This window comes from Hemicordylus capensis, chromosome 1 (assembly GCF_027244095.1).
Source record: "Hemicordylus capensis ecotype Gifberg chromosome 1, rHemCap1.1.pri, whole genome shotgun sequence".
NCBI classification, from domain to species: domain Eukaryota; kingdom Metazoa; phylum Chordata; class Lepidosauria; order Squamata; family Cordylidae; genus Hemicordylus; species Hemicordylus capensis.
The window spans coordinates 312,877,647-312,899,006 of record NC_069657.1 but is presented as its reverse complement, the minus strand read 5'-3'; the positions used below and the strand labels follow the sequence as shown (position 1 = coordinate 312,899,006).

The 21,360-nt window shown below is 41.7% G+C and overlaps 1 protein-coding gene and 1 long non-coding RNA gene across 12 annotated transcripts in view; one reads left to right on the top strand and one right to left on the bottom strand.

Moving 5' to 3' along the window:
• ME1 (malic enzyme 1) overlaps positions 1-21,360 on the top strand; it is a 309,975-nt gene that overhangs the window by 257,880 nt on the left and 30,735 nt on the right. For all 7 annotated transcript variants that reach the window (XM_053287114.1, XM_053287115.1, XM_053287112.1 and 4 more), the window contains 3 exons: positions 3,839-3,936; positions 12,311-12,424; positions 19,781-19,886. In XM_053287114.1, the coding sequence (XP_053143089.1) occupies positions 3,839-3,936; positions 12,311-12,424; positions 19,781-19,886 (318 nt within the window). The remainder of the gene's footprint in view (positions 1-3,838; positions 3,937-12,310; positions 12,425-19,780; positions 19,887-21,360) is intronic.
• The window catches only part of LOC128341061 (uncharacterized), a 138,096-nt gene that overhangs the window by 91,616 nt on the left and 25,120 nt on the right, over positions 1-21,360 (bottom strand). Inside the window, exon 3 of one of the 5 annotated variants that reach the window (XR_008314179.1) lies at positions 6,324-6,465. The exons of 3 other annotated variants lie outside the window; for them this stretch is intronic. This is a non-coding gene — a long non-coding RNA (uncharacterized LOC128341061). Of the gene's footprint in view, positions 1-6,323; positions 6,466-10,864; positions 10,897-21,360 lie in introns of those variants that run through there. One more of the 5 variants, XR_008314181.1, reaches the window with a different exon arrangement.

The window sequence follows — 21,360 nt, the reverse complement described above, 5'->3', positions numbered from 1 at the left end:
GTCAGGGACATTTAACCCTCAGATGCCTCTTGGTCTGGCACCTCCCAGCACACCCTCTTCCCCTTGCCTAGTCCACCAGTCATAATGCTACCCTGCCTTTCAGTTTGAATTAGTGCTGGAAATTTGGAGAATATTTCAGGGTTTCTCACAAGAAGAAATTTTAGAGAGTTTTCTCAGGTGGTTTTCCCACAATACTAAGTAATACAAAGTCACTAATTTTGGAGAAGATTGATAAAACAAAACAACAACAACAAAACAAACCCAACCCTACCAAAACTACTTTGGCATCCCAGAGAGCATGGTGCCTCTAGGCCCAGCCTATGGTGCCTATTGGAAATCCATCCCTGGATCCAGTTTGCTGGGGTGCAGGACAGGGTCCTTTAAGTTGCAGCACCCAAGTTGAGGAATTCCCTGCCTCGAGAAGCCCAATTTGCCCCTCTTTATTGGCACTTTAGTGTGGTACCAAAACCTTTTTGTTTCACTTTGTTTTTAATTGGTTTAGTTTCTTTCTCTCTCCCTCCCCCCATTCTGTGATTTCCATATCAGGCTTCTGGTTTTTAGTTTGGCTCCCTGTTTAATTTTATTGTTGTAACAGATGTTTGTGAGCTGCTTTGAGAGCCCATGAGGTGCTAAAAAGCAGGATGTTAGTATTTTACATCATGGGAAATGAACATTGTAGTCACCAGGGCAATTGGCAAACTATTTCTTGATTAGTTAGTCCACTGATTATACTTTAGTTACTCCAGATTTACAGCTTGTAGATTTAGGATTTTACCCAGTAATAAAAAGTAGCTCTATCATGGCATAAAAAGAAAAAGCAGCATTCCTATCTCCATTATGAGGATCTCTCTGATCTTGTCAAGAGAAACGTTCAATGTTTCTGTTTCCTTTGCTTTCACCCTGTGCAGAAGAGAGGAGACAATGGAGAAGCGGCAAGGGGAAGTGGGTGCTTAACCTTTTCCCCATTCCAAATTGCCCACCACAAGCAGTTTTTCTGTTTCTGAAGTTCCAGGTGCCTGTTTGCAAGGGGAAATATGATAACAATTGTGGCAGAACCCACAGCATTGTGAAGAGCAGACTGTTCCTTGTTCTTTGACATACAGTTAAATGAGTTTGAAAGCAATTTCCAAGTGTGCTTGCTGTGAGAGTCGAGGCCAGTATCAGATGCTTCATATTAAGTATATGACAAATTAAGGAGTAGTTACGGAGTGAGCCACCCCGTCTGACGGTCTGGCATTTACTAAGGACATTCTGACATTTTGTTCTGTGTGGGAAGGAGTATGTTGGTCCCTGGAGGATTAAGCAGAATTCAGCATTCTTCTATTGTGCATGGGATGGAACTCTGTGGCTGAGTCCGTCCCACTCTTTCATCAAAGCTAGTTAAAATTCACTGAGGTAAATAGAAGGCATCTGTGGAGAAGAGCCCAAAGGTCATGCCAGCTTATTTAAAAGGCCTATTTTATACTAAGCGTTGCACTTGCATTGCAGTCTACATGTAATGGGGATGTAAGAGAAGAGTCTTGCTGCTTCTTTTATAACGAGGGGCAATGTTCTCTGGGGGTAGAAAATGCATCGTCTTCCAAATGCTGGCTGACATCCTGACTAATGAAGTGCAAGTGCGACGTGAGAAGTGCTGCTGCTGAGTAAAGCAGCGCTGGCATTTGTATGAGGTGTGTGCGCGAATTTTGATGGCATCCCCCCCACCCCCGGAAGCCCTCTGTGCCACCTGAAAATGTCCCTGAGAACTGCGTGACCCTCAGGGACAGCTTTTCAGGTGACACAGAGGGCTTTCAGGAGAAGGGGATCCTCCTCCCTGCCACACACCAGTACTGCATTTAGTCAAACCTGTCAGCAGCACTGGCAATTCTCTCATAGCAGTCACACTTCATTAGGCAGTGATATTTGTGCTTTCACACTCGACTTACATTTGCAATTGAGTTGCAGTTTGGAAGGGTGCATCTAATTTTTCCAGCAGCTATATACTGTGTCATCCTTACTGGGAAAATACATTACCCCCATGACAGAACTACCACTTAAAGGGGGCAGGGAGTTTAAATTCACAGCACTACTGAGTAGTAACTGCACAGTTGCTGCACTTAAAAAAAAAAATCATCTGCTAAATCTTTAGTGTTAAGCTTTATCTATGCTAATATCTTACTGCATGTCACTGCCAGACTGCGGTATGTATAACATTAAACTGATCTGTCGTGTTAGCATTGAAAACACCTGGGAATGTTCCCTTTCCCTAGATGTGATATCTGCAAATGTGGGAATTCTGTGCTGAAGAATTCTAAAGTTTACAAAAGAGCAAATTTCCCTGCTGCACAGTTAAAACATATATGGACAGCAACATTGCAGATTGGATTTTGCTTTTTGATGGAGCCTATGTGTGGCCTTATTCCCTCCTTTGCCCTCTCATTTCCTTGGCCTGTTCTTCATCGTGAAAAGTCAAGGCTTGTGTCCAGAAGCCTCATTTCTTCCTCCTTTTGGTTCATAGAATTCTTATATATTGTGCAATTGCATAACCCCATTTATGGATTCATTACTGTGTTCATACTTTTAATGTGGACACAAGCCTTGTGGGAATAATATGTAACCAGTAATGTATTGATCAGATCAGATGACGTACATTTTTGGAGACAGCTTATTTTGAAAGCATTTGTATTCAATTACAGGTTACTTCATTCTTTAATTCTTATCAAAACAGTGTGTTTCCCTCATTGTTCTTACAAAAAGGTATAGTTTCACAATGGAATAACTTACTTTATAGGTTGATCATGCTGAAACTTTATCTTGTGTACAATAACATTCCATTTATGTTTCCAGTATATGTACCCCCTAGCACTCTTGATAGCAATTATGCCCACTAAATAACATTTTCCTACGCAGTAGGCTCACTTGAATGCATTACAAGAATTCTATAGTCTGTGTAAGGCAACTTCCACACATATAATGCCCTGAAGAAACCTCTTCTGATTTCAACACATGTACTATTGAAAGCTATTAAACTGGGTCTTTTTAGAATAAGCATAATATCAAACATATATTATTTCAGTTTGTCATTTAAGTTGAAGACCTAGTTATATATATTTATACAAAAATTAGCTTTAGCCAAAATAAGGTATGGTTTATTTGAACATTTATTTTTTTTAAACTAAGTTACAGCCAAAAATATTGGCTGACATCCAGACCAACCCTGTGCCAATGTGCCAAGTTTTTCAGCTGCATGGAGAAGGTGTGATTTTCCACAATCCCCACTTTCCTCTGCAGATTACTGTGCCTCCCAAAACTATGTCCCTGATTACAAGACCCTCAGGAACATAGTTTTGGGAGGTGCAAGAGGCTGCAGAGGGAAGCGGGGATTGCTGAAAACTGTGCCTCCCCACACAATGGAAAGCTCTAGCGTGTCAGTACAGGGTTAGCCTGGATGTTGGCCAACATTTGTTCTCAAGTCTAAAATGCTACTTCCTCACAATAGCGATTCTCACTGTCATGAACTACAGAGAATACATGTTGCTACAAAGTACCTGGATGTTCAGATATATGACCACAAGTAAATAAAGATAACATTTCCCAAAAGGATAGGGAGTGCTGTAGAGAAAGGGCCTTCGACCTTTTTGTTTTTGTTTATAATGTTCATAATGTTTAGTTTTTATTCATAATGAGTGCAGTATGAGTACTTGTGCTGCAGTTTAATAACAGCGGAGAACAGAACCATGAAAGACTACTTTGGTTTTTAAAAAGTTTACAAAGGAGTGAGAGAGAAGTTGTTGCTGATCGTTAGTGATGACACAAGTTTATTTCAAGTTTATTCAAATAAATTCATGTTGTATTTCAGGAACAGCATCTGTCGCTGTTGCGGGTCTCCTTGCTGCTCTCCGTATTACTAACAACAAATTGTCAGATCACACAATACTGTTCCAGGGGGCAGGAGAGGTATGGCATTTCAGTACATCTACCGTGCAATTCTTTTGCTGTTTCCTACCCACCCACCCTCAGGTGAATACACATGTATGTTTGGGCCAGAACATGGAACCCCAAAGGTAGACTTACCATCTATCAAATGCCAATATTTTTTGCACTTATATTGTATACAATATATTGTAGCACTTCATAAGCCCAATGAAGTGGAAACCCAATGGGTGGATGACCCATCAGTAAACAATGTAGAGGGTACAGTAATTGGTGACATAATTTCCTTCATCATAGTGGCTGAAAATGACTGTGAAAAGTCATGTTGCACTCATGGACCATAGTCTACTCAAACTCTGGGCAAAAGTGCCCGAGTCAGATTATTCTGATATGGCTCAGTAAAGCCCTGTTTTCTCCCTGCAGCACACACACACACACACACACACACACACACACACACACACACACACGGACAGCTGGCAGGATTTTAGAGCCTCTCCAGTTTCCATCCAGTGCTTAAGCTTTGTACCCTGCAAGATATAACTTGCATATGTAAGTGGGGAGAGGTGAGAAACAGGGCTCTGCAAATTCACATGTGTGTTGTGCCTGTAGTGCAATTGGATTGTGCTTGTGGTGTCTAGGAGCATACTTTATTCACTCTGTTGTTGGTGCCAAATTGTACTGCTACAGCTTCAACCAGGAGAACTGAAGACTTGCTCTTTAAAAAGTAATTGCTTCCATCTCAGGAATCTGATTGATTCACTGGTTATGCTGAAAGTAAATTTTTTGCCATTCATGGTTAAGTGTAATCTTGGATGTTGTGCTTGGGCAGTATTTGGGTCTGGTATTATTGGGCAGCTGCCAAGGCCCCCAGAGCCCTCAGAAGGATCCACTGCTGATCCCTGAGATCACCTCTGTGCTCATAGGCTTTGTGTAGTGATGTCAGATTAATTCTTTTGGGGCCCATCCTGATAGTCTTCTTGCAGCCTCCTTCAGATCAGCATCTTCTGAAGCACTCTATCTACCCCCACCCCCTTTCTCTCTGATTTTGATTGGGTTTTTTTAATGAACAAAAACTAAATGGGAGTTGGAAACTAAATGACTTTCTTCCTTTAAAGCCTACCATAATATGTACATAGAGACCACATACTTATCAGCCAATAGACTGGCAGCTTTAAGTTCTCAGAGGCTGTTTATGTCTACTTCTGTTGTAGTCTTTGATATTATATTCAACCTTTGGAGTTTTTGGAGACTGCAGCTTATATTTCACATCATCTTTTTTAGGATTTGGAAGAGGAGGTCCATTAGGTGCAATGTAACAGTTGCTCTAGAATATCTGTTTGAAGAAATGTATTTCTTGCCTATTCCAGGTTTCTGTCATTGTTCCAGCATGTCTCTGAGAGATACCCTGTTCATAGGATATAGGCTCAGAGAGCCTGCAAGTAGTATCTAAATGAAAAAGACATGGAAAATGTTGTGCTCCAGAAGGTTTTTGTTTTGTCGTGTGTGTGTGTGTGTGTGTGTGTGTGTGTGTGTGTGTGTGTGTGTGTTTGCAGTGAATCTTGCTGGAGAGGACTAATAGAATGAGAGGACTAGTAGAATAGTAAGATTGTTTTGGTTGAAAAGTAGGAACTAACAATCTGAGTTATGAGTAAATAATTTCCTTGTTCAAATCTTAGCTGTGAACTGGTGGCATTAGGCACTGCACAGTCTCTGTAGTATGTATGTATGTATGTATGTATGTATGTATGTATTTGATTTCTATACTGCCCTTCAAAAAATGGCTCATGGAGGTTTATACAGAGAAATAATAAATAAATAAGATGGATCCCGGTCCCCAAAGGGCTCACAATCTAAAAAGATACATCAGATAGACACCAGCAACAGTCACTGGAGGTACTGTGCTGTGGGTGGACAGGGCCAGTTACTCTCCCCTGCTAAATAAAGAGAAACACCATGTTAAAATGTGCCTCTTTGCCAAGTTAGCAGGGGATAATATGTTAGTATGAGGATAATACTGATATCCAAGTTAGTATGAGGATAATACTGACCTCAGTGTCAGAAGTGTTCCTGAAATAATGTATGTAAGATTCTTAAGAACTTAAGAAAGCACTATCGACTAAGAGGTTGTTATAATAATAATTACTACTACTAGTAGTAGTAGTAGTAGTAGTAGTACTAGTTGACCCAGGCGCAGAGCATCTTTGCCTCTAGTTCTCCTCAGCCTCCCCCCTTCTCTTCCCTCTTCCCCATTCCAATGTTTTTTTCTCTGGCAGGCTGTCTGGCCAGCCACTTTTCCTGGCCGTCCACCGCTTTTTCTCTCCTCCTGCCACTTTCTTCCCTCCTCTCCCCTCCACTGCTGCCATTTTTGCTCTCTCTCCTCACCCCCCTGGCCACCGCTGCCGCTGCTTTCTCTGCCCACCCACCTACCTGCCTGTTCACTGGCCTGTCTGTTGGCCTTATGTTCCCCGCCACCGTCACTTTCCTCTCTCCCTCTCCTGGCTCGTGAACTCTCGCAAGAGCTGCCACACATCGGATTAGCGACGGGTATGTCTAATAGAATTAGATAGATAGATAGATAGATAATGACTGTGTAAACAAATAATAATAATATAATGAGATCTATGACTAGATCTCCTCAGTTTCTCTCTCTCTTTTTTTTAAAAGAGTGATATTTTCTAATCAAAAGTACCCCACCCCCAAAGCTGCTGTTTGCCCCATTCAGGTAAAAATATAGGTACCTGAGAGCAAATGGGCACTCCTACAGCTACTTTTCATAAATATTGGGAAATGAAGTCTCAGATGTTCTGCCTCTCATGAAGTTTGGTCCCAAAACTATTTGGCAGGAGTGTTGCCTTAACCATGTTCTACCTCAGCCAAAACAGCTTCATTAGCTACAGATAGTGGGAGTCTTCCTCAAGGATTACAGGGAAGTTCAGTGCAGATGAACTGGTGCATGAAATGTATGCCTTGACATTGTCAGATTTGAAAAGTATGAAGCTGTACAAAAATAAGACTAGAATGTTGTGCCAGAGAGGATGGATGCTAAATGAGCCCATACAGAAAACGTCAGCTCCAGCACTTATAGATGTGTCACGGCCATCTAAGAAACATAAACAATAGAAAGGCAAGATTCACAGAAGTTCCGTCAGAACTGATATATCACTCTCTCTCGACTATTCAAAAGAATCCTTGTAATGCTGCAGTGGGAAACACATAATGTAATTATGCTTAAATCACTTTATTTTCTAAGGTGAGGCAAGACCAAATTCTACTCTGAGCTACACAGAATGAAGGTGAAAAGCCCAGGTACACCCAAGAGAAAGCTTCAGCCATTTTTCATTCCTCTGTGTCTTGACAAACATATCATTGTAACAAAGTTGTTGACTGCATTCATATTTCATATTTGTATTCGTATGTATAAAGCCTATTATACGTATACAAAAGACCCATAAGATGTGAATTGGCCCACAGTGTAGAAGAGATGATCTCCTGGGTTCTGTGTGAGGAGATCTTCTGTAGTGAATAAACCTGCTCCTTGAACCTAATGGCTTAGTGGGGAAATGCTTGACTATCAAGCAAGAGGTTGCTGGTTCGAATTCCTGCTGGTACACCTATTTCGGGCAGAAGCAGCAATATAGGGAGAGGCTGAAAGGCATCATCTCATACTGTGCAGGAGGAGGCAATGGTAAACCCCTCCTGTATTCTACCAAAGACAACCACAGGTCTCTGTGGTCACCAGGAGTCGAAACCGACTTGATGGCACACTTCGTCTTTACCTTTTGAACCTAAAGGCATCTGAGACATTTAGGCAACTGCCCCAAACCAGCAGAGTATCTAGGGGAAATAGTGCCTAGGGCAAGCACTGAAATTGTGCCCCCTGTCCAAACATCTGACACCCATCTTTCAGATAACTTTACCATAATATCAGCTCAAAAATACAAGTCAAGCTCATTAATCTTTTAATATTTCAAAAACTATTTAGCAGTGGATGTAGCCAGACCAAAAAATGCTGGGAAACTACAAATTTCAGTATGCTGGGGCTCCTGAAATACCCAAATACTATGTGGAGGTGTACTTGGAAAACTAAACAGAAGTGCCTGTCTAATTCTCTACTATGCATTGTAGCATCGCTTATACATAAGTTTTAAAAATAAATGGAGAATTTGACTTTTCCCAGATACTCTGAAAATAATTAAAGGATATGCAAAGTAAACTGTGTCACTGCTTGGAATATATTCTAGTATTTCAGAAAGACAGTTAAAATGAGAGAAAGAGAGCAAGAAACTCCCAGTGGGCCTTAATACTAAGGATTTCACACTGATTCAAGGACAAACTCACCATTAATAGCTATATTATTGATTATATTATATCACATTTAACTCACTTAACACAAGAAGCAAAGTAAGAGCAAATGAATACAATCCTAGCTCATAAGCTTCAGCTTAGTATTCACAAGCCCTGATTCTCTGTACACAGTGCCAAACTAAATATGTGTACAGGGACTTATATTTTTATTTATTTTTTTTACCTGTAGCCCCTTTGGGGGGCTTCCTAAAGGCCATGGGGGGGGGTCTGCAAAGGTTCCCCCTCCCCCCGCTGTCCTCTAGGGCCTCACAGGGACCATTTGAGCAAGTGCGGTGGCGTTTTAAAAAATAATTTTAAAAAATGACCACTGAAAACAAAATGGCCACCATGCAGAGGCCATTTGAGCATGCACAGTGGCAAATTTTGTTTTTGGTGGCCTTTTAAAAAATTTAATGTTTTTAAACATTTTATAATATTTTATATTTTGCAGCAACATGCCCAAATTGCCCCCCACCCTGCTCCCTCAGTGGCCATTTAAAAAATAATTTAATTTCAAAAAATGGTGCCCCCCTTCAAGTGGCGCCCAGGGCACGTGCCTTGCCTGCCCCACCCTAGATATGCCCCTGCAAACCAGACATTGGGGCTATTCACACAGCTGTGGGTGCATGTGGCCAGGCGAGCAGGGGGAAAGGCAGGGTTCAACCTACCTTCCCCCAGATGACCACTCTGAGCCCCTGTGGCACACAAGCCGTGCATCCACATGACCAGCACTGCCAGGAGCAACACAGATGACTATTTGTGCTGCTCCTGGCAGTGTGGGTAAACAGAGGCCAAGACTCATCCTGGCCTCCAAGAATCCCACAGTGTGCCAAGCAGGCCCATAGCTAGCCTCAAAGTTTTTTGGGGGGGAGGGGGGATCCCAGAAGTCGGGGGGGGGGAGTTATATGGCTCTTTAAAAACAATTTGCAGCCTGGGATATTTATATTGAAGTAGTGTAAAAGTCAACAGAAATTGCAGTTTTCTGAATCAATATGTAATAAATGCAATAAAAGTCCACATTTCACAATAAAATTTCACTCCCCACTCTGCCTCTCAAGAGTCCAAATGTGCACTTTTGCCTTTAATAAATATTTAGCTATAAAAAGATAACACAGAAAACTGCCTTGCCCTGCACCAGGACAGGGGTCCACTTAAGAGTCTTGCCTGCTGGTCTGCAAGTTGACTGGCAGCAGCTCTCCTGTCTTATGCCCACAATTAGCAAGCACATGGCAAACCAGACTCAGAAATAAAACAGCAGCAAAAACCACAACACAGAAACAATTTGCACACACTCAATAATATATTCTCCACTGAATTTAGGTTTGAATTTACCAAAGGCAGCATATGAAAAATGAACATAGCAGCTCTGGAAACTCCACTGTTTACTATGTCCATTCAACATGATTTACTTCACATGTGCATGTGAATTTACTTCACCTGCACATGTGCAGGAATCAGGATTGGGCATGTGCAGGAATTTTTCAGCTCTGCCCTGCCTTGAGGGGGGAATACCTTACAAATATAAAATGGGTCAACAATGCATGCCAGCAAAAAGACCCACTCAAATCAACCAAAAAAGTCCCCATTTTCTCAATAGCTGGAGCATGCTGCATTCTGATTGCACCAATGAGCAATCAATAAATGGATTTTAAACTTTTATACTGAAAAGAGCTGAAAAGCAATTGTTATCTTTAAAAACATCTTTCTTTCACTTTGGGAGAGCAGAGCAGAGCTTGCTTTAGGTCCCACCCATATCCCTCTTATATCCCTCTTATATCGTTTTATTCCAACTCACTGGTCTCACCCCCCACATCAGACTTACTCCCTGCAGTGCTGCTTGCCAGGTTCAGGGTACAGAAAGTCACATTTTGCTGCAGAGTGCAGAGAATCGAACTCTCACACAGAACTATGGGGGTGAGACACACAGCAGCTCTCCCCCACCAGTCGCTTCTAATTCTCTTCCCTGCCTGCTCCCTGGAGGATGGCAAAATAGCTGATAACAACTTGAGTCTCATCAAGCAGGCAATCAGCATTGTGATCTGTCTCTTTCCAAGATCAGGGAAGCAATTAGGCAAGCAATTAGCAAACAATGGACCTTCTACAGCAGCTTTGTTCAGCTAAGAAGCAGCACTGAAAGAACCGCCAGCCACCTGGGGAGGAAAGATTATTGGGGGGGGGCTCGTACGCGCCATGCCACTAGCTGGCTACAGGCCTGGCGCCCTGCACAGTACACTAGGGGATTCCCACAGGGGACAGGTACACTAGGCACCCGTCTCTGTGTCAGTGTGAGCTGCAAGCAGCTCGCTCTGACACACAATCCCAGGAGCTGGGTTAAGAGTGTGTTTGCGCCCTTAACCTCAGCTAAGAGTTGGGCTTCGGTGATGGGTTTAATATTGCAGCACTGCTGGGATCCAACAGCCTCATTATCTCTGTCTTTAGATAGGGTTTTGTTTTTTGATCAGTTGAAAGAGTTGTAGAGCATATCATTCCTGGAGCTGAAAATCATTCAGGAATTTGAGACTGACGGTCTGGGGAAAGACAAGTTTGGTTTGCAAAATCCACATATTAGAAGCATTTTCTAATCCATATTAGAAGCATCTTCTAATCCACATATTGTTAGCATCTTCAGCTTTTTCTCTAGAAGAGGAAAGGACAGTAAATACACAGAATGTGAGGGCCTTGTCACATAAGTGGTTCATCTTATTTATTTATTAAATTCAAATCCTGCCTTTCCATAAAATGTACATTCAAAGTGGCTTGAATGTGCACCATGCATGGCCCCACTGGCAATTTTATCTCATTTGACACCACAGAGTAGCCAAGCTCTGGCAACATAGTTCATGAACATATCCAATTTGCAACAGTTTAGAAATCGTAGCAGGTAACAAATCATTCATGGTAATATTTTCATTGTTTTTCACAAGCCACTCTGAATAGTCCATTATTGTCAATCTGATTTAAAATATGTATCTCGTCATTTTTGCTGTGATGTTTTAAGTGTCATATAAGATTAAATTGATTTATACTTGCATAAAATGAAACATCTTGCAGCCCATGCCCTCCAAACTGTGTGATAGAGGCCTAAAGGAAGACTAGAAGTGACTTTTCCAAATCAGCTGGTAAAGCAATTAGAGGACCTGGTATAACTTCTCCTGTACTACTCTCTCTTTCCTGCTTTCTTTTTATCTATTTTCCTAGTGTTTATTTAGGCTATAGGAGGATTCTCTGATTTGTGCAGATATTTGCATTCAACACCATTATAGACTGGAGGAGGATCCTAAGGATGAAGCAATGGAAGAACGCTTGTACAATGTGCAAACACCACCACATTTATGTTGTGCCAATGCAGCTCTCATAAGTGCTATGTTATTAAATGACAATAATTATATGAAGCAGATCCAGCTGTTTGTTATTAATTCCCACTGAAATTAATCATGACTAATTTATATTATTATTTCGATAAATACATTTATTGAATAAACTTATCAGATTTATTTCAGTAAATGACTTAGGCTGGATCCTGCCCTTGGGATCCACTAATATCATATGCAAACATGCACCTGACCATTCAACATACATATTACATGGACATAGTGTACTTTGGAAATATATTCTGTGTTCATTATTCTACACTGCTATATTACACTGTTTTATCCCCCCCCCTTTTTTAGAAATGTCAATCATTGTTTATCTCCCTGTGTTGTGTATTCATCAGTGCTTTGTTTTTCTTAAATTCTTTTATCAATATTTCACTTGTGAAAAATGAAGGAAACTATTAATAAAAACAAATACTATTTACACAATAAAGAGTATGAGAAAATTGTTCCCTGTCCCAAAAGGGCGCATAACTTTTTAAAAGATGTAATAAGTATATCATCTTTTTAAGTGATTGGCATGGTATTCATAATACTGGGTACTGCACCTGTGCAGGACCTTGCGGGATAAAACTCCATAGCTCATGGATACCTCTCCCTCTCTACCCAAAAGAGATACACCATATAATTTGTATTTTTCCTTTCATATACTCATTTCTTCCCCTTGTGTTTCTTAGGCAGCTTTGGGGATAGCCAATCTAATTATTATGGCCATGGAAAAGGAAGGGACGCCTAAAGATGAAGCTGCCCAAAAGATATGGATGGTTGATTCCAAAGGATTGATAGTGAAGGTAATACAAATTGATCTTTATTGTACATGTAAAAAGGATGTAATTCTCTACAATATTGTAGAGAAGGATAATATTGCAGAGGAGAATAAGGAAACTGAAGAGAAGCTGAATGAATTCTTTGCATCTGTCTTCACGGTGGAGGATACTGACCATATACCCTCTCCAAAATTGAGCTTTTCAGGTTTAGCAGCTGAGGTACTGGGCCAATTTGAAGTGACAAAGGAAGATGTTCTAAACTGTGTTGAAAAACTAAAAATTAACAAATCACCAGGGCCAGATGGCATCCACAAAAGAGTTCTGAAGGAAGTCAAATGTGAAATTGCCGGTCTCCTAGCAAAAATATATAACTTGTCCCTACAATCAGGCTCTGTACCAGAGGACTGGAAAGTAGCCAATGTGACTCCGATTTTCAAAAAGGGATCCAGGGGGGATCTGGGAAATTACAGGCCCATTAGCTTAACTTTGGTGCTGGGTAAATTGATGGAAAGCATACTTAAGGACAAAATGGTTAAGCATATAAAAGAAAAGGCCTTGCTGAAGGAGAACTAGCATGGCTTCTGCAAAGGAAAGTCTTGCCTCACTAACCTTTTGGAGTTCTTAGAGAGTGTCAACAGGCATGTGGATAAAGGTGATCCAGTTGACATAGTATACTTGGACTTCCAAAAGCTTTTGATAAAGTTCCTCACCAGAGGCTCTTCAGTAAACTTAGCAGTCATGGAATAAGGGGACAGGTTCATATGTGGATCGGTAACTGGTTGAAGGACAGGAAACAGAGAATAGGAATAAATGGACAGTTTTTACAATGGAGGTAGGTAGGAAGTGGGGTCCCCCAGGGATTGGTACTGGGACCAGTGCTCTTTAACTTGTTCATAAACAATCTAGAAGTTGGGGTGACCAGCGAAGTGGTCAAATTTGCAGATGACACTAAACTATTTAGGGTAGTGAAATCCACAATGGATTGTGAGAAACTCCAAAAAAATCTCTCCAAACTGGGGGAGTGAGCGACAAAATGGCAAATGCAGTTCAATGTAAACAAGTGTAAAGTGATGCACATCAGGGCAAAAAACACCAGCTTCACATATACACTGATGGGATCTGAGCTGTCGGTAGCTGTCCAGGAGAGACATCCTACAGCTCATTGAAAGTGCTGCCTCAGTGCGCGGCAGCTGTGAAAAAGGCTAATTCCATGCTAGGAATCATTAGGAAGGGGATTGAAAATAAAAATGTTAATATTATAATGCCCTTATACAAATCTATGGTGCGGACATATTTGGAGTACTGCGTACAGCTTTGGTCACCGTATCTTAGGAAGGATATTGTAGAACTGGAAAAGGTGCAGAAGAGGGCATCCAAAATGATCAGGGGCCTCTAGCACTTTCCTTATGAGGCTAGGCTACAGCATCTGGGGCTCTTTACCTTGGAAAAGAGGTGACTAAGGGGAGACATGATCGGGTGTATAAAATTATTCATGGAGTGGACAGGGTGGACAGGGTGGACAGAGTAAAATTTCTCTCTCATACACACAAAACTGGAACCAGGGGTCACCTCATGAAACCTAAGGTTGGAAAATTTGGAACCAACAAGAGGAAGTGCTTTTTCACACAGTGCATAATTAATCTGTGGAATTCTTTGCCATGGGATGTGATGATGGCCACTAGGTTGGCTGGCTTTAAAAGGGGCTTAGACAGATTCATGGAGGACAGGTCTATCAATGGCTACTAGTCTGGTGGCTGTGGGCCACCTCCAGCCTCAGAGGCACGAAGTCTCTCAATACCAGTTGCAGGGGAGCAACAGCAGGAGAGAGGGCATGCACATACTGCTTGCCTGTAGGCTCACCAGAGGCATCTGGTGGGCCACTATGTGAAACAGGATGCTGGACTAGAAGGGCCTTGTGCCTGATCCAGCAGGACTGTTCTTATGGTCTTAGGGTTGAAGCAAAAAACAGCCATAATCTTGCATCCAGTTAGATGTTCTTAGGTCCCAGAAGTGTCTCTTTTTTATTCCTTGTACTTACATGTGTAAGACTTGGATACATGACCCAGTAAAACTGCCATTTGGATCAGTGGTTTTCAGAAAGAGAGTTATTCCCATGATTTACTTTGATGTTTCTGTTGGAGAAATTAACTGCTAGTGCTTTTGGTATTATTTGGATTTTTTTTGCTGGTCATTTAAAATCAAGATGAAGAGAGATGTTTAACTTTGCTGTATCTTCCATGAAAATGTCACTGTATGCAAGTGCGTTAAGCACCATAAATCACCTTATGTTTACAGTGAACATAAAGTTATTTATGGAAATGAGAAAAGAAATGCTGATATTAAAATATTTTCCTGCTGATATTTTCCTTAATGTATGCCAGACTTCTACACGAACTTCAGCTGTGTTGCCTCAAATAACTCTATTACATAGACAGAGAGGAGACCAAGTTCTACATGCTGTGATATCAGCAGTGGTTAGAAATTCAAAGCTGCTGAGAGATGTCATCAGATGTTCTTACCTCATTGCTTCTACATGCCAGAACTGAGCGGGGGGGGGGATCTGAATGCTAAAATAAAGCTAAATGTTTTCTAAAAGATGGTGTTTTATTTATTTGTAGCTACTTAATATTAAGCAAAAATTACGATAATGCAATTCACTTAGTCACCTTCTCTATATTGTTTGCATTCAGAATCTTTATGCTAAGTTTTAATGGAAAAAAGACAAGCACAGACTTGCTGCTGGATTCTCATGCTTTCCTTACAAAGCTGAGTACCAGTTCATGCAATCAATTGGTGTCTTCCACTACAGCCATGTATGCAGGAGTGATAACAGCTGCTGGGTGGCCCCGTGAGACTTGATTTGAGGTGGGATGTGCTTTCACATGGTGCTGTGAAGATGCAGGAACTGTGATCTGCAGATCTGAGGAACCGTGTCTGCAGATTTGCTGCTGTTGGCTTCACTTGATCATTGTCACCGTCTGAATTGACTTCACTCAATCACAGTAACATGTAGCAAACTGATCCACTACATAATACAAACCCTCAGAAATGGTGGCCCCACAAGTTGTGTAGCCTGACGCGACATGGCCCACATGCCTGACAGTACCTATCAGTCTGTGCTGCTGCAGGCTGTGCTAGCGGTCTTGCACTTTTGCTCATGAGCACCAATATTTCACATACCGTGCCTGCACTCTAAAATCACTACTTATATTGGAAACACACAGCTGATGGTCAAGTGATGTTCCAGAGTTTGGGTGCTTAGTGTGTTAGTGTTAGTGAAGCACAAAGCTGCCAGTGCTTCACTAGGAGCCTGCCACAGTGCAGGCAGAGCGACACCGTCTGCATTAGGCTGTGCAACCTGTGGGCTTATCAGTGAATTACAGTGGAATAGAATGAAGGAATGGCAATTTTTAAAAAGTAACTAAAGCATGAACCAAGGTGCCAAACTGGGAGATTTGTTTTGTATTAGGCTAATTAAAAATGATGAATTTTAACTGTTCATGGATGAATGGAGGACTGTGGGCTAAACAGACAGAGGGAGAGAGAGAATGCGTAACTGCATGATGTACACAGTTGAAACACTTGGGCAATTTTTCTATTTAAAATACTTTGTTTTGAAATAAATAGGGAATATATTTGCTAACTAGAAAACAAACATTTTTTGTTTGTGTAAGCTAGTTGCATGACACTGCTGATGGGGGCAGTTTAAAACTGTGTTACATATTACTTTACATTTAAAATTCCAGTGACACCTGCTGGAGTGTTTAAAAACAACCATGTCCTTCACCCAGTCATACTGGTAATCATGAGCATGACAAAAAGTGACCAAAGGTACTGTGGTCTAGGGAGGATGTGAATTTTCCATTTTGGCCACAAAGGAAACTAGTTGCAAGTAGCAGCCTAGCAGAGGAAAGGAAGAGCCCATCTGCTTCCCCTTCCGTGCCGTGAGAGACTGAGTGTGTGCTTTTGGCTCCTTCTGCTATTACCGGCCTGCTTCTGCTTCCACTGTGAGGCTGTTGCGTGCTGCCTCTGGGTAACACCTGTGGGAAGTGTGTGCAGGACTTGGGCCAGGAGTGGGTGACTCAGCAGTTCCTAGGGTCAGCTGCCTACCTCTGGGCCTTTATAGGAACGCTGCCTGTGGCGGTGGGCCCACCACTGAAGGGGGAACTGCAAAGGGGGTCACCTCTTTGGGGAGCCAATTGGGGGGATAATGAGGGCAAGAGTCAAGCTGTTTGGCTCAGGATCCCTCGTCGGTGTGTAAAGGTGGGTGGGTATTTTAATTCGGCTTCTGTTTGCAATCCTGGGTGAGTTGAGCTTTAAAGTGTCTGGGTCTGTCTGGAGAAGGGGAAAAGGGCTGAATCCACTGATTGTGGGGCAGCTATTCCAGTGGTGGTGGGGAACAGAAGAAGTAACGTTGACAGGTCAGCAGGCTGTTGCAGGGGAAGGGAAATAAGAAACTTAATTGCTGTTTCCCCTTCTGGCTGTCCTGCCAGCTCTTTGACCTTGGAAAGCAATGCAAGCCACCACAGAGCCTTGTCTTGCTCCTTTGTAATGCCGGGTTGGTCCAGAATAAACCTGAAATCATCCATGATCTGATTCTGGATGACAGGGCTGATCTGGTATGTATTACGGAGATAATACCCGTCTGGTCCCACCTTCTCCCTTCAGGGTACTCTGTTGATGAGCAGGGGAGGGGATGTGGGTGGGGAAGTGGAGTGGCTGTGGGTTATAAGAACAATATCTCCCTTGCCAAGATGCCTGTTGAAGTGTCTGACCATATTGAATGTGTGTACCTAGTTTGGGGACCAGGGATAGACTGGGACTTCTGTTGGTTTACCAATTGCCCTGCTGTCCAATGGAGTCCCTAACTGAGGTGATGGACTTGGTCTCGGGCTGGGCGTTGGAGTCTCCCAGGCTTGTGGTGCTGGGGGACTTCAATGTCTACTTTGGGACCAATTTCTCCAGGGTGACACAGGAGTTCATAGCGTCCATGACAATTATGGGCCTATCCCAAGTTGTCTCAGGACCAACGCATATTGCTCGTCACATGCTTGATCTGGTCTTTCACTCTGAACAGGGTGGTGTTCCATGGGTGGGGACTCCTGTGATTTCCCCATTGTCATGGATGGAGCATCATCTGGTTAAGGTTGGACTCGTGACCATGTCCCAACTCCACAGGGGCAGGAGGCCCATTGGGATGGTGCGCTCAAGAAGATTCTGGATCCAATAGGATTCCAAGAAGCCTTGGAGGGATTTAGTATTGGCTCTGCTGGTGATCCTGTCGACACTCTGGAGGAGGATTGGAATAATCAACTCACCATGGCAGTGGACACGATCGCTCCTAGGTGTCCTCTCTGACCCACTTCAAAACTGGCCCCTTGCTTTATGGAAGAACTACAGGTGCTGAAGTGGCGAGGTAGACGACTAGAGTGCAAGTGGAGAAAGACTTGACTTGAATCCAACAGATTACTAAATAGAGTGCATTTGAAGATGTATGCTCAGGTGATACGTGCAGCAAATAAGTGATTTTTCCCCCTCCCGTATTGTGCCCACAAGTTCACGTCTGGTGGAGTTGTTTAGGGTTGTGAAGGGGCTAATGTGTGCCCCTTCCCCCCTTCCCTCTTGAATTGGTACTTGGAACCAACAATTACTCGTTGTGATGTTTTTAATGAGTTTTTTGTGTACAAAATCTCTCGTATTCAGGCCAACTTAGATTCAAATTCGGTTTTAAATTTTAATGTTGATTCTAAATGATTTTAAGGTTAATGATTTTAATGTTTAAATGATTTTAATTGTTTAATTGATTTAGTTCTGATTTTAATTGTTTTGTTTTTATGTTGATGTAAACCGCCTTGAACCATTTTTGGAAGGCTGGTATATAAATCAAATAAATTAAATAAAATAAGTATATCGGAATAGTTCTGTGGTAGCATTTGTACAAAAATGCTTAAAACCTTTGTAAGTACATGAGGACATATTAACACCCACCTTAAAATCTTGTAATTCAGTCCATAAATAATTCTTTAGCAGAGGGGGATAAATGATGGTGATTACTCCATAAATCAAGGGTGAGTCAAGAGAAGCTGGCATACTATAGCATAGAGCAAGATATTTATTGCTTGCCATGTGACAAAACTACACAACGTCTTGTGGGCTCCCTGGAACCATTTACTGTTACTGATAATAAATTGCCTTCCATTATATAAATACCAAAAGTTGTGGTTACTGACCAAGGGGAGAAAAGGAGAAAGAGAACAAATGCAGTGAGGTAATTTGCACCATGGCACAAACCTGGCAACTTGTGTATATGTGGGTTTCTATACTGAAAATGTAATTGCATTGGGACTGTTTTTAAAAGTCCATTTCTCTGAATTGCATTAGTGGAGTTATACAGATCCACGGATTGAAGGCATGCATTACAGAATCTTTCCAGCTTGAGGAAAAGTGAACTGTGCTTCTTTCAGTTGATTGAATCATGGCATATAACTGAACATTATTTATTCACTTTTAATCATGGTGGGACTAGGGCAGTTTTCTATGGCTTTGCCCCCTTGAGGAGTGGGCCCTCACTGACAGAAGTTTGTTGGGATGAAAGTGGAGGGACAAAACATATCAGTTTTGGAGGCAGGAAAAACAATGATCTGTTCCCACTGTCACAGTGCATTGCAGCCATGGGAGAATGGGCCCTCTTGAGTGCCAAATACCAGCTCTGTTGCTACCTTTAGGCCTGAACTGCAGGATCTAAGAACCCTCCAAAAGAACTTGGCTCTGTATGGGTAAATTAGAAGAATCAGCCAGCTAGGAGAAAGAGTTTTTACTTTGTGAGAAAGGTGTAGTAATGGGGGAGGTGGGATTTGTGATGGATTTTTGAGATGTACAAGTTTGAGAAGTGTATTGTAAAATGTTAGGATTGGATCATGGTAAACTCTGTACATCATGGGAATGCTTCTTGCCTGATAAGTACTCTTAATAGAAGATCTCCTCTGGGACATGTACAAAGTTGTGCAGCACATTGTGCAATCTTATACACAATGTATCAACATTTCCTGCTAGCTCAAGAACTGGACTGGAACAGCTGTTCTTTGTGCAATGTCATTGTGTTATGTCAGTGTGTTAGCACACACTTTTGAATGTAGGCCACTGGGATTAACTTCAGAATAAATTTATATATCATTGGGCTATGATTGCCGTAATTGGAGGAAGCATCATGTGCTTTCAAATCATGGCTTTCATATGTATGACATGTGGCAGGCATGGTCAAGTTGACTAAGTTTGCTAAGGTGAGAGAAAGTAGATAGGCAAGCTTTTGAAGAAATTTTTTAGAATGAAGCCTAATACAAGTCTCTGTTTTTAATAAATTTATCCTCTTCTTTATCTTAGGGCCGTGCTTCATTAACGACTGAGAAGAAACGGTTTGCCCATCAGCATGATGAGAAGAAAAATCTAGAAGACATTGTTAATGACCTAAAGCCAACTGTCCTTATAGGTAACATTTATAGCTATCCATCCAACCATCTCAATTTCATTTTATTATTTGTTTACACACTGTGAATGTCTGTACAAAAATAGATTGTGAGTGAGCCAACTGTGGTCTTCCAGCTGTGATCTACAAAAACACCCAGGTTGATATGTTAGTAGTTGTCAAATAGCTTTGTCCTGTTGCCTGAAACCAAGTGAAGCAGAAGATGTTTTGTATTGTACTGTGTAATGCACAACACTGGGAAGAAATCCTAAAGTTGGGTACAAGTGAGCATACCTTATTAACCAACTCCATGGGGTATCTTGGTCCCCTCTGTTCACTGCCCAAAGCAAGATGGTCTGTAACTCTACCCTTTCTTTCCTCTTCTAAATTTTATACCAAAAGCTGCATTTAGAATCAAATCTACAAATGTGCACATGCCTTTTATAGTTCTGCCATGGAAGGAGCACAAGAAATATTACTCTGCTATATATTAACTATATACTAAAATAGTTAATGTATAAAACTATATATTAATAAATTATTATTATATATTAGCTGCATGACACAACAGTGTTCATAAAAGCCATTTTTCCTGCTTGCTTTCCCTCTTCCTTCCTGCAGCCCTCTGAAAAGCCATTCCTGGGGTCTAGAGAACCTTAGCAACAGTGTGAGGTGATGGTGTCTCCATCTGGTTTCTGTACATTCCTGCCTTCTCCTGCTGTCACCTGTGCCACTTCACTTGTTTACACTCAGCGTAGCCACCTAATGGCGCAGCGGGGAAATGCTTGACTAACAAGCAGAAAGTTGCCGGTTCAGATCCCCGCTGGTACTATATCAGGCAGCAGTGATATAGGAAGATAATGAAAGGCATCATCTCATACTTCCTGTATTCTACCAAAAGAAAACCACAGGGCTCTGTGGGCGCCAGGAGTCGAAATCAACTTGACGGCTTGACCTTTCACCCTTGACCTCAGGAATGGCTTTTCAGAGGGGGCAAGCAGGGGCAAATGGCTTGCAGTTATGCAACACCTACACATGCTCTGGATGCTACCCTCTGTATTCTGTGCTGTATGATCATGGCATTCAGTAGTGAATATGACATTGAAACATCTTTTTCAAGCACACAGTGTTTACCTATGTGTGCTGTATAAGCAAGAAAGATTGATCAAATATGAGATTGTTTTTTCTTATTTGCATGATTGATATTTTAAACCTTCTCCTTACATAGCTGAGATCACTAAGTTGTCTGATATTTTCCCAAGGCTTTCATTAAACCCAGTCTCAGCAAATGCCATATATGGAGACTTACTAGACATTGCTCAGGAAGAGGACTTGTTATTGTTGGACTGAGAACAGAAATGATTATTTTAATAAGACAATAAAAGTAGCCATAAAATATCACTGAAATTATCTTTTCTAATTTATTTTACCATCCGGCTGGAAATGGTTGTCATCTTACCGTTAACTGCCTTAAAGCAAAATTCACGTAAACAGTGAA